Source organism: Syngnathus floridae, chromosome 9 (assembly GCF_059516105.1).
Source record: "Syngnathus floridae isolate MCC-2025c chromosome 9, RoL_Sflo_1.0, whole genome shotgun sequence".
Taxonomy (NCBI): Eukaryota; Metazoa; Chordata; class Actinopteri; order Syngnathiformes; family Syngnathidae; genus Syngnathus; species Syngnathus floridae.
In genome coordinates, this window is record NC_142421.1 from 10,366,925 (window position 1) to 10,380,894 (window position 13,970).

Genomic DNA, 13,970 nt, shown 5'->3' on the forward strand with positions numbered 1-13,970 from the left:
TCTTTGCCCAATTGAAACTGGATAGGAGTGCCAGCCAGCATGTGTTTCTTGTTGCTTATAATGTTTTTTATTGGATTGCTCTTTTCCCATGTGTCTTTAGACTGGACATTATGGAGTTGCTTTTACCTTCTAGCTTAGTTGGGATTTTTTGCGTCATTATCGTGAAGGCTCCTTCAGAAGCAGGCACAAAACTCCGTCTCTTTCCTAAATTTACAACATAGCCAGACATCATTGTCTAGAAGAAATAAACTGAAATAAACAAGCTGGTCACATATTGTGGTGCTACCTTTGGTACTAGTTTGGACTGAAGCGCCTCCAGTTGGAATATTGCATTTTCCGTTTCCTCACTACATTCAGACAAGTATTTTCTTTCTATGTTTTGTGGCGGAGCATGATTACAATGAAAAAGACCTATTTGCAAACAATCAGTCATACTGAAGGAGCGATAACTTCAATTGTGTTGTTGCCAAAAGAAACTCATCCATTTTCGAAAGCTTGTCTAATGTCAAAGCAGCAGATTTAATGTGGTGTAATTAAAAATGATCCGGTGTGTTAATAAAGCTCAGCAAACATGTCGGACATGATGAAAGACCAGCTCTCACGACATTTTTAGTCAACAACTCTTTCTGGTGGCATTAGCATATCCATGCATTACATGGCAGGGTGAAGATTTAGAACCTTTTCCCCTCCCATTTGTTTATAGACGAGTGTAATCCCTTTTTAACAGTGAAGTGCATTACGATTCACATAGTGTAAATATGTGCAAATAGTAAACCAGTTAAAAAGCCCACCCAGACCAATTCCAGTGAAACCTTCATAGTCAAACGGAATCTGTTCTGGGAACCTTCAGTTGAGCCTGTGCAGTAAATTTATATATAAATTTGTCTTTTGCTGTTAGTGTTAACAATTCAGCCAAAACAGAATTTAAAAAAAAAAAACTCTGTAATCATATAAATTGAGGCTTCAAATTTGTGGGGAAAAAAAACTAGCTTTCAGCTTCATGGAATATGACTTACTAAATACTGTATCATCTTCATCTTGCAATTTAGATGTTCCTTTGCTGATATCATAAAATAGCTTTCAGTAATAAATCCTCCGCCATGAATTTGTATGCCATGCTTGTTTTACTGCATCAACTCATTTGTCTTTGTCAAGATGTGCAGGTTAGCTTCTCTCTATGGATCACTTTACATAGATCAAACCGTGTTATGACAAATGCTCTCATATTTCCCCAACATATATTTAACGGGTGATAAAGCCCCACACGGCTTTTAAAGACCCCCTCTGGCTCTAATTCTACTGGAGTGTTCACTCATGTGTATGCTACTTTGCGTGCGTAGTGGTAAATATAAGCTATAGGGGGAGGGGGAGGGCGGTCTACATGTACTGTACCACAGTGGGGTTTTATCCTGACCACCCTCCCCCGACTCCCCTACCCCAGCCTCTGGCAAGAGGGAGAGAGTTAATTTATCTTGCTCTCAATGGTGGGTAAGCAAATCTTGTCAGTTGAGAGTTATTCAGAGTAATTATCCCCCTCTGTGTTCACTAATAGGAGTTCAGCCCCCCCTCCGTCCTTTTGACCTGCCTGGTCATTGGGTCTCCATGGCGAGACGCGTCCGTCAAAGGTGTCGGGGCCATGCCTCGTCTTTGTCAGCATGTTTGTCGGTCCTTTCGCCGGACGCCATGGAGCAACATGCAGACGGACTCTGGAAATCTGTAGCATGCGTTGGCAAGACTTTAGAAACACACTTGATGTTTTTTGCGCTCACTATTCAATCTGCAAAACCTGCACTGGGCGAAGCACACGTCGTCTTGCTCTAATCACCTCGAGTGTCCCTAACCTACATTTTAGTCAGAGCCATGTGTGCTCTTAAGGCATCCTTACAGATATCTAGTGCGGGTCCACTAGCTCGCATCCTGTCCATCTGTCCGCCTACATTTGGTTTGCATTTTCACATGAGCTGACAAAACGCAGCTGCTCATCAGCCTCACCCTTGTGCTCTACCTTGTGACAGCAACATCATCTCCGGTTGCTGATTGAATTTAAAGTTGTCGGCCTGTTGGCCTTTGTCAAGCGGAGCTGATCAAATGAGACACCACACTTTTCCCTGGCCTTCATTTTTTATTTATCCATCCTTTTCACAGCATGGGTCCGGTCTTCATTTACATACACATATGGTACTGCCAGTCAAATACAAAGCCCGGAATACCTCGCCCGTGTAACACAATCCGCCATGGCATTTTTCAGAAGGTGAGAACAAACAAGCTCACTCGCAAATTCCTGCCCCAACAGTAACATCCTCTCAATTGATCTGTTATCATCCTTGATTTGATCTGTCTTCCTGTTCCGCTTCCAACGTAATAATGATTATACAACCTTGGTTATGGTTTTTAAGGGGCACACTCACTCACTTAGTCATGCATTCTGTTATGGATTATGAGCAAGTACCGGTATGTGTCCCTCTTAATGGGTTATGAAAGACTGCCTTCTGTTTGTCAAGTGGACAGCTGCAGAAACCTGAGCTAAGGACTTAAGTGTTAGAATGTGCAAGTGTGAAGAAATCTAGTTCAAGCTTCAACCAAAATAATGGGATGGTGAAATAAATTCCAATGTGTCAATAGTTTATTGTGTTTGTGAATAGCTTTTTGTACACCAGAGGTCAACGGTGGGCCATGATTCCTCTCAATGCACATGCTTGCCGCACATTTACTTGATGACGGTGTAGGAAAAAATAAAAATCCCCAAAAAATAAACACTGACTCACAGGAAAGTGTTAGAAACCACTTGTATCCAACGCCCACCTGTTTTTCTAGGCAGGTTTAAACAACTGCCTTTATTTGCAAGCAAGCTTTGACTCAGTCCGACATGCTGATAGTCATGAACTGAACTCTTTCCGACATTCAGCGTTTACGCCATCTGTTTTTTGTCGGAGCCCTAAAGTCCCTTTGAACCAGTAAAAACCAATGCGTCTGGCCTGATATCCCTGTTTAGCCTTCACCTCCCTTCACCAGAGCGACCTTGACCGAGACGGACAATTAGCATAGTTGTCAAAGGCTTTCAGACGTGTGCGCACAACAAGCATGCTTGAGGGCGCTTGGATATTTCCTCTCGCTTACTGCAGCGTGAGCTGCATCTCACTCATCACAGCATGCAAACGCACGTCATTGACAGACGCACACTAAAGTATGTAAATTATTGGGAGATGTGTGCCATTTTTGGTCACGGTACTGGCTTTCAGATAAGGGTGGGTTAAGGCTATTTAGTGGGAGCATATTAATATTGACAGGTCTCCCTGTAGCGCCTCAGTCGCTTTCCTCCTGTCTCTTCACGGCTGTCTCAGGTGATGCCATGAATATTTAGTAGATGATATAAAGAGCGGTGGCTGCTAACACTAGTCAGCCACAGTCCGGAAAGAATGACTAAGGGCAACCCAAACAAAAATAACTGTGTCAGTTTATATAAAATGAATTTAAAATATGTCTAGCCTCTGAATTATTAACATTTCTTGGTGCTTTGTTCGTAAACAGTATGAAGCATGTAGCTTCAGGCGTGGCTGGAATTCTAGAATGTGATAAATCCAGTAGACCCAAGTTTTTGAGTCCATCATAAAACAATCAGTTATTTTTGTTTTCAAATAGGAATGCAAACATTTCAGGCAAAGCCCTCAATTTAAAGATGAATGATTTCAGGAAAAGATTGAATTGGGAATTTTGTAACAGATTTTGCAATTTCAATTCATTTTTTGCGTGTGAAATACTGCAGTTGATAAACATGTAACAGATTCTGGGTGAGCCAGGAGCACTGCAAAAAAAAAAAATCTAAGCTTTGGCAATCTCATGATCCTTTCGTCTGGAATCGCTATTTTGGTCGTAAAACGAGAAATCATTCTGCTTTACTTCAAGTCCAAACCCCCAATCTTTCCATATAACGCATTCAGGTGGACCTGAGGATTGATTTCTTTCCATCCACATTGTTCACTTTCATCTGTGACTCAATAGATCAGGTTTCATGACACTCTCCTATGGCTTTCGCTCCTCCCTTTGCTGTCTGAAAGAGGAGTACAGTAAGAGTCAGTTTATTTTTCTCATGGTAAAAGTTCAGGGAACATTAATTGACCCATTGTCCTTATCATTTGATTTTATTGTACCTCTAAGTTTTCCAAGAAACGTGACAGGTATATAACGAGAATAATGTGCATCAATATATTCAACATTGCATGGGGTAGTTAAGAATCCTCAGTTCCTTTTTTTTTTCCTTGCTGTCAATATGATGTGCCATTAGTGTCAGTCTTGCAGGCCTACTGGGTCATATACGTCCCATGACAGGGAATAACAGGAGAGCATTTAACTCAATGTATCAACCTGACAATTTCTCTCTAACTTCTTGTCTGCTTTTCTCTGACTTGACATCTTTGCTGTTTTTCTTTTAGGGTTAGAAAGCGGTGGCGTGACATTAAAGGAGCCCATCTCAGAAGGGGAAATTGAGAGCTCAGCCCCCGTCACGCTTCGCTGTCACATTGACGGACACCCACGGTGAGTCTCACCCCAAGATCACTGTTTTATAGGAATGGTGAAGTTCCTTCTGTCATAGCCTAATGTTCCATTTTTCTTTATTGATCCGCTTCACCGCCTTTTCCTCATCCCTATTTCACATCTTACTCCCAGGCCGACGTGCCAGTGGTTCAAAGATGGGGTTAAACTGACTGAGAAGAGCCATCAAATCAACAACAAGGAGCGGACGCTCACAATCAAGAGCGCCACTCCAGATGACAACGGTCTGTTCTATTGTTGTGCCAAGAACGCAGCCGGACATGTCTGCAGCAACAGTAACTTCACTCTCAACATTATCGGTGAGCTCTACACCCAATTACAAGTAGGACTACGTCGTTTGTTGGCTTTGACAGTTTTTGTGTTGAGTTTCCGGTTACCTCATAACCACCCTTAATACTGCCATAGGGCTTCACTTTGAGACAACTTTGACAGATTTGAGCAAGTTTTCTGTGTCATCACCGTCTCGTCATAAAGTTCTTGGGTGGGCCGCGTGTATAATATGAGGGTTCTGTACGCTATCATGGCCTATAATCGGATACGTTTCTGGACATAGCCAGAAATGAAAGATGAGCTCTTTAATTTTACAAGTTCACTCTTTTATGTGGCAACTGGGAATTTTTTGCTGATGACTGTAATATGACTTAAATCAGTTCCTAGCTTATGATTTAAAAAAAAAACAAGAACGCATTTAAATAAACGTCTTCGGTAATTATCGTGAGTTGTCATAAATCATTTTTGCAACTGTCATTGCCGCTCTCTTGCCATGTCTGATCATTGGGCAGACTTACTGACTTCCCCTACAGTAATTGCGTACTTTTAAAAAAAAAAAAAAATGGCTGAAGGACATATAACCAAGATAACTAATGCTGAGTTTTCAAACATCTCCAGTGAAGCATGTTCGTTACTCAACTTTTGAAATCTTATCTTATACGGTAGAAAGTTTTTTTTTTTCCTGTTCCTTTTTATTTTTTTGTCTTCAATCTGAACCCAAAGAAAATATCATTAACATGTTTTTTACATCTCTGATTTAAATGTGTAAATTTGATATTTCTTGTGGTCTCGCTGTTCATCAGCCCTTAGCCAGATTTTTCTCGGCTGAATCTTATTACTCTACTTAAAAATATATCAATACATATGAAAAAAATCTTTTATTGGAGAGCTACTATATATCTTTGAAGAAAATGCCATCTACAGTAATCAACTGATAAGTTCATAATACAATATCATACATTTCAGGGTGTTCAAAAAATGCTTTTAATTTAAATACAAGGATTTCCCCCCCCCCCCCCCCCCCCCCTGTACAACAGACAGTCCCATTATGTGCTCCAGCTGTCATAAAAATGATGGTCTGATAAGCCTCTGGTCAATGGTCCAGTGACCTAATTAAGTCGACCTGTGGGCCCCGGAGGTGCTGACATAAACCAGCACCTGGGGGCTGTTGGCACTTTTTAATAAGCGCACGCATGCGGTAGTGCTTGGTGGCCAAAAGCCCGCAGATATAATCATGGAGATGTTTGTCTGCCTCTTTTATAGATAAGAGCTTTCCTCGACCAGTCGTCACTCCCGAGGACCAGGTGGTTCTGAAGAACGAAGAAGCTGTCTTCCACTGCCAGTTTACAGCCGTGCCGCCTCCCGCTCTGGAATGGTACCATGAAAGCGAGCTGCTGGTTAACAAAACTCGGTAAATCCTTACTGCAATATCCCAGTTTTTTTTCCCCTCCGTTGCCACATTGTTCCCTCGCCTTAGTTTAAAATTCCACCTTCTCCGAATCAGCTCTACTTGTTTTACTGCGTAGCTGCGGTCCATTCCCTTGAGTATCATAACCTGGAACCCTGGAGTGGTACTTTCAGCTTCCATTTTGTTCTGCAGCTCAGGCTCGAGATGAATTGCACATTAAAGAATGTTATTACTGAAACTAATAAGAATGTTGTAAAGTTCCTTTGCTACCTGCTGTACTTCATTTCGACATGACCGTTCCTACCAGCCTATCAAACTGCAATCATCTTACCAGCAGGTACCATATAAACATGTACGTGTTCAATCACATGTGTCAAAAAGCAAGCCTGCAGGTCAGCTGTGGGAAAAAAAATCTGGCCTGCTGGATGATTTAAGTTTTTTAATAATTACTGGTCAGTTTATGTTTCTCATGGTTTACTGATAAGAGTCATGAGCAGATGGGCCGCACTTTGATATAACTGCAAGTTTGTAAATGGGAAATAAATGGGGCTTTGTTTATCCAGCCAATGGTTTATTAGTCATGTCATCCCTGCAGAAAATAGAGCTAGGATTGTAATCATGGTGTGCAATCTTCACACATCACCGAGGTAGTAGTGACTCGACAGTGGGAATATTAGCACTCAAGTCAGGGCTCTAAAGTAGCCTGTTTTATGTTTATTGATTAGGGCAGAAAAATACAGCCCTGCATCATCACTTGGGTACCACACCCCAATCGTGCTTTTGGCACATAAAATATTACTAAAAAAAGCATGACCAAGGCAGTTTTGCGAGCATAAAACCCTCTCCCTGGGGGAAAATGCATGAAAACACTTCCCAGTGTGTATTTTATGTCGCTATGAAAAACGTCTGCTGTCTTTGTCAATATATTGAATATAATCTCCATTGAAGCTGCACTTCCAAACTTCTTTGAACAGAGATGTTATGAGAAAAAGCTTTTGGGAGAGTCTTCTCTGGAATACGAAGTACACGGGTGGACTATATAGTTCACTCATCAGTCAAATAAAAATAGTTTTTAAACCTTACTTGGGCACACTAGTAATTATATCACTGTCGCAAAATTACAACGTACCCCATCAACATGAACATGCATGTTATTTGTAGAAAGTCTTTCCTCGCTAGTAAAAGTTGCTGGTTCCATTTTCACTTGTTTGTACTTTTGTCTTTTGCCTATCCACGCCAGATGTGGACTTCACAGTCAGCCTGTATTTAATCCCCACCCTGTCTGTCAGTGCCACTGAATGACTTGAGCCTGCCAGAGGTCAAATTGGGCCATTAGGATGGGCCTCCAACATCACAAGACGTTTTAAAAATAACTTGCTATGTAGGACACTTATCTGTATATTGTGTTGAGGGAATTTATTTGCCTTAATTACAACTGACTTGGTGCACCACATGTTTCCCTTAGTCAGCACGGTTAGGAAACCCTGTTTGGCATCCATTAGTGTACTGGGGGCTTCTGGTGATGTTTCTGGTACACTGGTGGCAAGAATAATGATTGAGTTGGTGGAGGTTTATATGTTTTTGTTTTTTTCCCCTCCAGTATATTCCTGCTGTCCAATGGGTCACTGCTCATCACCCAGGTCAAACCCAGGAACACGGGCTTGTACAAGTGTGTTGGCCGCGGTGTCGGCGGCTCCCAAGTCACACACGAGGCTTCGCTACTCATTGCAGGTACACACACACATCCACATTTCCAGCAATTGATTTGCTTGAAGATAAACACCTTCTGTATCTGAGGGTGTGACGTGAGGGCATTTCAGTTACGTACAGTATCTATCGCTCTGCTCATTCATTGAGCCACATTAAGCCAGATAATCACATTTCCTTATCAGCATCCGGTCCAGCTGTATTCTTCTCACTCATGCTGGAACACTCTTCCTCTTTGTGTGTTTTGCCTATCACGTTTGCTAGTGATCATAACATCAGTATGGAACAATTGACACTTTCCGCCTATGAGATTATGAAAATATACCATTCAGATAATCAGATCCCGCTGAACCAAAATGCAATTATTATTTTTTTTTACCCCCATTAAGTCATTCAATTTTAATAGTATTGGAATGACAATAAATATGATGAGTTGCAGTATTTGAAATTCCATTGTGTAAATAAATACACCCACTCAGAATAAAAACTGCCTGACTCAGCAGTGCAATCGAAACATTGTCTAGACACATGAGAACTGTTATACGATATTGCACAGATAGTGTGCAATATGAGCTCTGAACAGAACCACTGAAAAATGACTTCAATGACTGTTGCAGTTTAAGGCCAGGCTGAATTGTATTCGTCTTGCAAGCACATGCAAGTCAAATATTTTGAACCCGCTTAAGGCAGGAATTTCTTTCTTTTACTGTCCCGAGGAATGTTTCCCCTCTCAAACTTCTATTTTTTGGTTCAATGAAATAAGACCGCATCTGGAGTTTTAACCCAATGAACCGCAGCTCTATTTAAATACCTTAATTCACCTAATCTGATGGTAATCCCTTCGGGCATTAAAGGGGATTGTGTCACAATAGAAGTCATTATTTGGTGACAAGTTTAAACAGTCTCTCCATCATAGTTCCACCTCATTCATTTCATAGCCCAAATACCCAGCCATCTCCTTCTTTCCCAGCTCAGCCTCTCTTTAATCTGCTGCAATACAGTATGTGCATTTTCCTCTGTTCACATTTTGATGGGAAAAAGTTGGAGCTGGTGACCAACTTGACTCTCCTTGCCCAATAAAATATTAATGATTAGGTAAAAAGACCCCATAATGTTTCATACAGTACAGTGGGGTCTTGTGGGTCTTTGTAGCAAAGATCACACTCCATTGGCTGTATAGCTGCTGACAACTTTAATATGGCTCACCTCACAAAGACCCTTGTTCATTTAATTCTCTTACTTAAAACAACCTATATTCTCAGTCTCCTACTGTTCCCTTTGTTCTTGAATTACTGGGGGGGTGGTGAGTTTCAGTAAAATACCGGAAATCTGTCAACAGATTAAAATATACTGTAGGCAAGGGCATGCGATTTATTCCAAATCAAATCAGAAGATAGTTTGATGGTTATGAATCACAAATATTAAAATGTCTGTCGTGTCACAGTTCTGTTCCCTTCTCCTCTACACAACAGAGATTGATGACATGAAGTCCAAGACGTCAGAGGTTTTCACAGCTGACACCCTGCAGCGGGTCCCTTGCAACGCCCCACGGGGGCGACCCCAGCCCGAAGTTTGGTGGGAGAGAGGCGGTCAGCGGTTGCCCACAGAGGGACGAGTGTACCAGGATGGCTCGGATCTGGTCTTCAGTCCAACGGAAGCGGGAGATTCTGGAGTCTATACCTGCGTTGCTCAAAACAAGGCAGGCCGCAGGACACAGGAAGTTAACTTCACTGTGGCCAGTGAGTCCAAAACAATCTCCATACATTACACACTGGTTGACCATTATTTATAAGAAATTAGAATCATACTCAATGATGACTCAATCCACTTTTTTATCCATCCATCCATCTTCTTCCGCTTATCCGGGGTCGGGTCCACTTTTTTATTTGTATATTTAATGCCACATGATGGAAGAAAAACACCACTGGCTTATTTGACAAGGCTATGGGTTGACCCAGGAAGTTCCTCTCCTCACTTTAATATTGCCAAGTCATTGGCACCACATTGCCATAACACAGTGAACACAGTGTGTGTGTGTGTGTGTGTAGCAAACAGTTTGAATATAATTGAAGCACAAACAGCGAAAGAAATCAAATGTCCTATCCAATATGCATTTATTAATCCAATGTAAATCAGATCTGCCAGCGCATCTGCAGTGCATGTCAGATGTTGAAATGCAACACATACAAAAACACCTGCTATAAATCAACAATGTAAACTTTGATACAAATGCATATATTTTTTTGTTAATGCAACAAAGGATCACAATTAATAATGCCTTAGAGCAGCACATAGTTTTCTATTAGATACACAAGGAATATATGGAGTTGAGTCAAGCTTGGTTGCTGCCACACAGTTGATCATTTGGCTGTTACAATTATAACGTGTGTGTGAGAGAGACTGTAAAATGTCTCGGCTCATGTGATGTACACGTGTGTTCTCCTTCAGCCTCCCCCGTGTGGGTAACACGGCCCCAAGATAGTCCTTTGGAAGAAGGTAAAGCGGGTTATCTGCACTGTCATGCTAAAGCAACTCCTGAACCTGTGGTCACGTGGGTTCGCAACAACATCATGATCACAGCAGAGGTCAGTTGTCACGGTCACATTCCACACTGACCCGTGTGATGACGCCATTTTAGGCTTTGTAGATAGTTTAGCATTTGAGGATAGTTTGACTTTCTCTTTGAGCTATTGCAAAGTGTTGGCTGTTGAACATAAACTTGTTCCCCCATTAATATTTATTAAAATAATTCCCGTTGCCATATATTCCCCCAAATGTTTCCACAATGTCATGCTCATTTTCAGACAATTTAGCTGGGCTTGTCTTGAAATGTTCTTGCCAGGATTCTCGTTTTAAAGTATTCCCAAACGGCACCCTGAGGATCAACAGCGTCGAGGTGTACGATGGACAGATGTACGGCTGTGAGACCAAAACAGTGGGTGGCCGACTATCTGGCCAGGCCAGAGTCACAGTGCTGGGTAAGACAGCAATATTTATCTTTGCTTTGTCTTGTTGGCGTAATTCCAAAACAGATCAGTAATGCAGTGCTCAGAGAAAATCTAAAACAAATGTGGTCATGCCTTTGGGCTTGTGTGTGTGTTTCTTAAAATAGGAAGAGCTGGAGGACACCCACGGAGGTGTTAAATGTGACTCATGTGCAGCAGCTTTAGTCTGACCTCCTTTGTAACACTTTTCTCTAAAATGAATGCTTTTGCAGATGATATGACGTGCCATTGTTATGTCTGCCTGCTTTCTCTATTTCGAAGATGTTCGCCTCTGATACTTTTCAGTTCTCTTCACTTAAAAGTTCTTTTCGCTTGTGCACATTGCAGTTTTCTCAGGTGTGTTTGAATCTTTTCAAGAGGAATTTCCGGTTTAGGCTAAATCACAGTTTTAAGTGTTGGGAATAGTAACTGTCGAATGGAAAAAACTGTGAACTGACTCATTCATGTCTGCTGCACATTTTCTTGTTTGGCCACACTTTTATCTGGAATGTGTTTGTTCCTTCGATTACAAGAGTTTAAGAGAGAATATTGAAAACCTACAAACATCATGATTTGTAATTCAAATAAAGCCGAATATGCAGATTGCCTAAAACTGTACATTCTACTCATCTACAGCCATGTAGTTCATTTTCTCCTGCCTTAACAATTTAAAATTTTGTCAACGTATACAAAATATCACTGCTTCAGAGTGCTGGGGAAAAAAATTTGAATATTGATTTTGAAAATGCTTGAAACATATTCAATCAGCTCGACATTCACCGCCACTTCCCCTTTGTGTCAGACGTGTGTGTAATACGTGTACGTGTGTTGTTTTGACTTGTTTCAGAGAAACTCAAGTTCACCCCAACCCCACAACCCTCCCAGTGCCTGGAGCTGGATAATGACATCACCATCCAGTGCTCGGCTAAAGGAAGAGAAAGTCCCACCATACGCTGGACTAAAGCAGGTAGGCTCGAAGATCTTAATATTTGGGTCAAAATGGAAAATGCAGTTCAAGGAAAATAATAAACAAAATTCCTCAGCTTGTCTAAGTGTAGTATCAGTTTAACAAGCGCTCAGGAAATGGAATTAAATGTAGCTCTCATACATACATTAATGCACGCCTCTCTGTGCCTGTGTGGGTTTTCCCAACGTACTCAGTTTTTTTCACAGATGCTTTTATGTCTATATAAATTAAGCAATTGTGGTTGATGCAAGAAATGTGCTGATCTCTGACTAGATGAGCCTCATACATTATTGTTTGCAATGTATGTTCAGTTGTTTTTAATGTCTGTTGTCTTTTGTCGCCCCCTGCAGACGGAGGAGACCTTCCACCTCATGTGGAGCAGAAAAACGGCCAGCTTCACTTCTCCAAAGTCACCCGCAGTGACGCTGGCAATTACACCTGCATCGCCTCCAACAGCCTTCAGGGGGAGATCAGAGCCTTGGTGTCCCTCACAGTGGCAGGTAAATAGCCCATTCATCATTGTAGACGCGGGCAGCTTTGAGAGAAACTTGCACAACCACATACGCCACGCCACCACTCCCATGTTGCAAGTCGTTGTGGTTTCAGTATATTTGAGGGTACTTTGATGAGGAAACATTTAGTGATCATTCTCAGTAAGCGGCAGCATTTACTGGCTCTCGGTGACCTTTTTTACAGCCTCGTAATGAAATTACACTTGGCCAGCAGAGTGTGACTGTGAGCAACCACAGTCGCCACAGCCTTTTAGTTTGCGCCCACATGAGAACAAAGAGTAACTGAAGATAATGTATTGTGTGTGTGTGTGTGTGTGTGTGTGTGTGTGTGTGTGTGTGTGTGTGTGTGTGTGTGTGTGTGTGTGTGTGTGTGTGTGTGTGTGTGTGTGTGTGTGTGTGTGCGTGTGTGTGTCTTTTCCATGTACACATTTTAGTGTACATTCGTTTTAAAGTAGAGCCTGAGAATACGACAGTGTATCAGGGCCACACGGCTATACTGCACTGCCAGGCCACCGGAAATCCCGAGCCTCACATCCACTGGATGGTAAAAGACAAGACGCTGGACATCAGTCGGAACAGAAGGTAACGAAGATATGATATCATCTCTGCATCTTAATGCCAAAAATACACTTTATAATTCATACGTAGAATAATCTATACTAGAGCTTGAGTGAAACCATTATTATTATTATCAGGGATGTCAAACTCATTTTTTTCACGGGCCGCATTGTAGTCATAGCTTCTTTTGGAGGGCCATTATGACTGTCAACCCAAATAAATGTATGAGCACCTCATATTATATACAGTAAAAGCTACAAAACAAACTGACAAATAACTCATTTTCAAATCAGATTAGTAAAAACTGGTCAAAAAGATAGTTTTAAAAGTGAAGACACTTTGCAATTCTAGTAATGACACACGAATTTGATGCACAATTTGTCTTCGCGGGCCACATAAAATGTGACGAGCCGTATCTGGCCCCCGGGCCTTGAGTTTGACACCTGTGAACTATAAGTTTCCTCAATACACCCATGTCCATTTTTCTAAATATATGGTTGAGCTGCTGAAGTGATTAAAAGTTACTAGCATCGTTTAGAGTGGTGCAAAAGATTGTTTCCTTAAAATTATCATTCTTTCTCTCAGGATTCAGAAGATGGCTAATGGCTCCCTGGTGATTTCAGACGTCACAACAGATGACACCGGCAGATACACATGTGTGGCTGGAAACAGCTGCAGCATCAAAGACCGCGTGGCTCAGCTCTATGTCGTAGGTAAGTTACGCACACACTAATCAGAGCACGCACAGTGTGGACACAAGGCACAATTCCACATGTTGGATGAAAGTGTTCATTAAATCGTCCCACTCGTCTTGTCATTGCACTGACAGGTTAATAACCATGTCTACCTTTGTTACAACCACAGCTGTCAGTGGGTTGATGGAACTGGGCAGGCGATAGATCTAATACTGTTTTGTCTCCTGTGTGTTGTCTGAAGCTTGAATATACAGTCAGGCTTTCATTAAGATTGTCTGTTAGAGAAGCTCAACTATACAGTCATACTTTCTCACACCC

The 13,970-nt window shown here is 41.6% G+C and overlaps 1 protein-coding gene across 3 annotated transcripts in view; it reads left to right on the forward strand.

Moving 5' to 3' along the window:
* Positions 1-13,970, forward strand: part of ptk7b (protein tyrosine kinase 7b) — a 48,938-nt gene that overhangs the window by 30,362 nt on the left and 4,606 nt on the right. For all 3 annotated transcript variants that reach the window (XM_088385900.1, XM_088385902.1, XM_088385901.1), the window contains 11 exons: positions 4,431-4,533; positions 4,666-4,850; positions 6,085-6,232; positions 7,830-7,960; positions 9,409-9,675; positions 10,385-10,521; positions 10,779-10,914; positions 11,768-11,887; positions 12,238-12,387; positions 12,834-12,981; positions 13,543-13,670. In XM_088385900.1, coding sequence (XP_088242026.1) covers positions 4,431-4,533; positions 4,666-4,850; positions 6,085-6,232; positions 7,830-7,960; positions 9,409-9,675; positions 10,385-10,521; positions 10,779-10,914; positions 11,768-11,887; positions 12,238-12,387; positions 12,834-12,981; positions 13,543-13,670 — 1,653 coding nt within the window. The remainder of the gene's footprint in view (positions 1-4,430; positions 4,534-4,665; positions 4,851-6,084; positions 6,233-7,829; positions 7,961-9,408; positions 9,676-10,384; positions 10,522-10,778; positions 10,915-11,767; positions 11,888-12,237; positions 12,388-12,833; positions 12,982-13,542; positions 13,671-13,970) is intronic.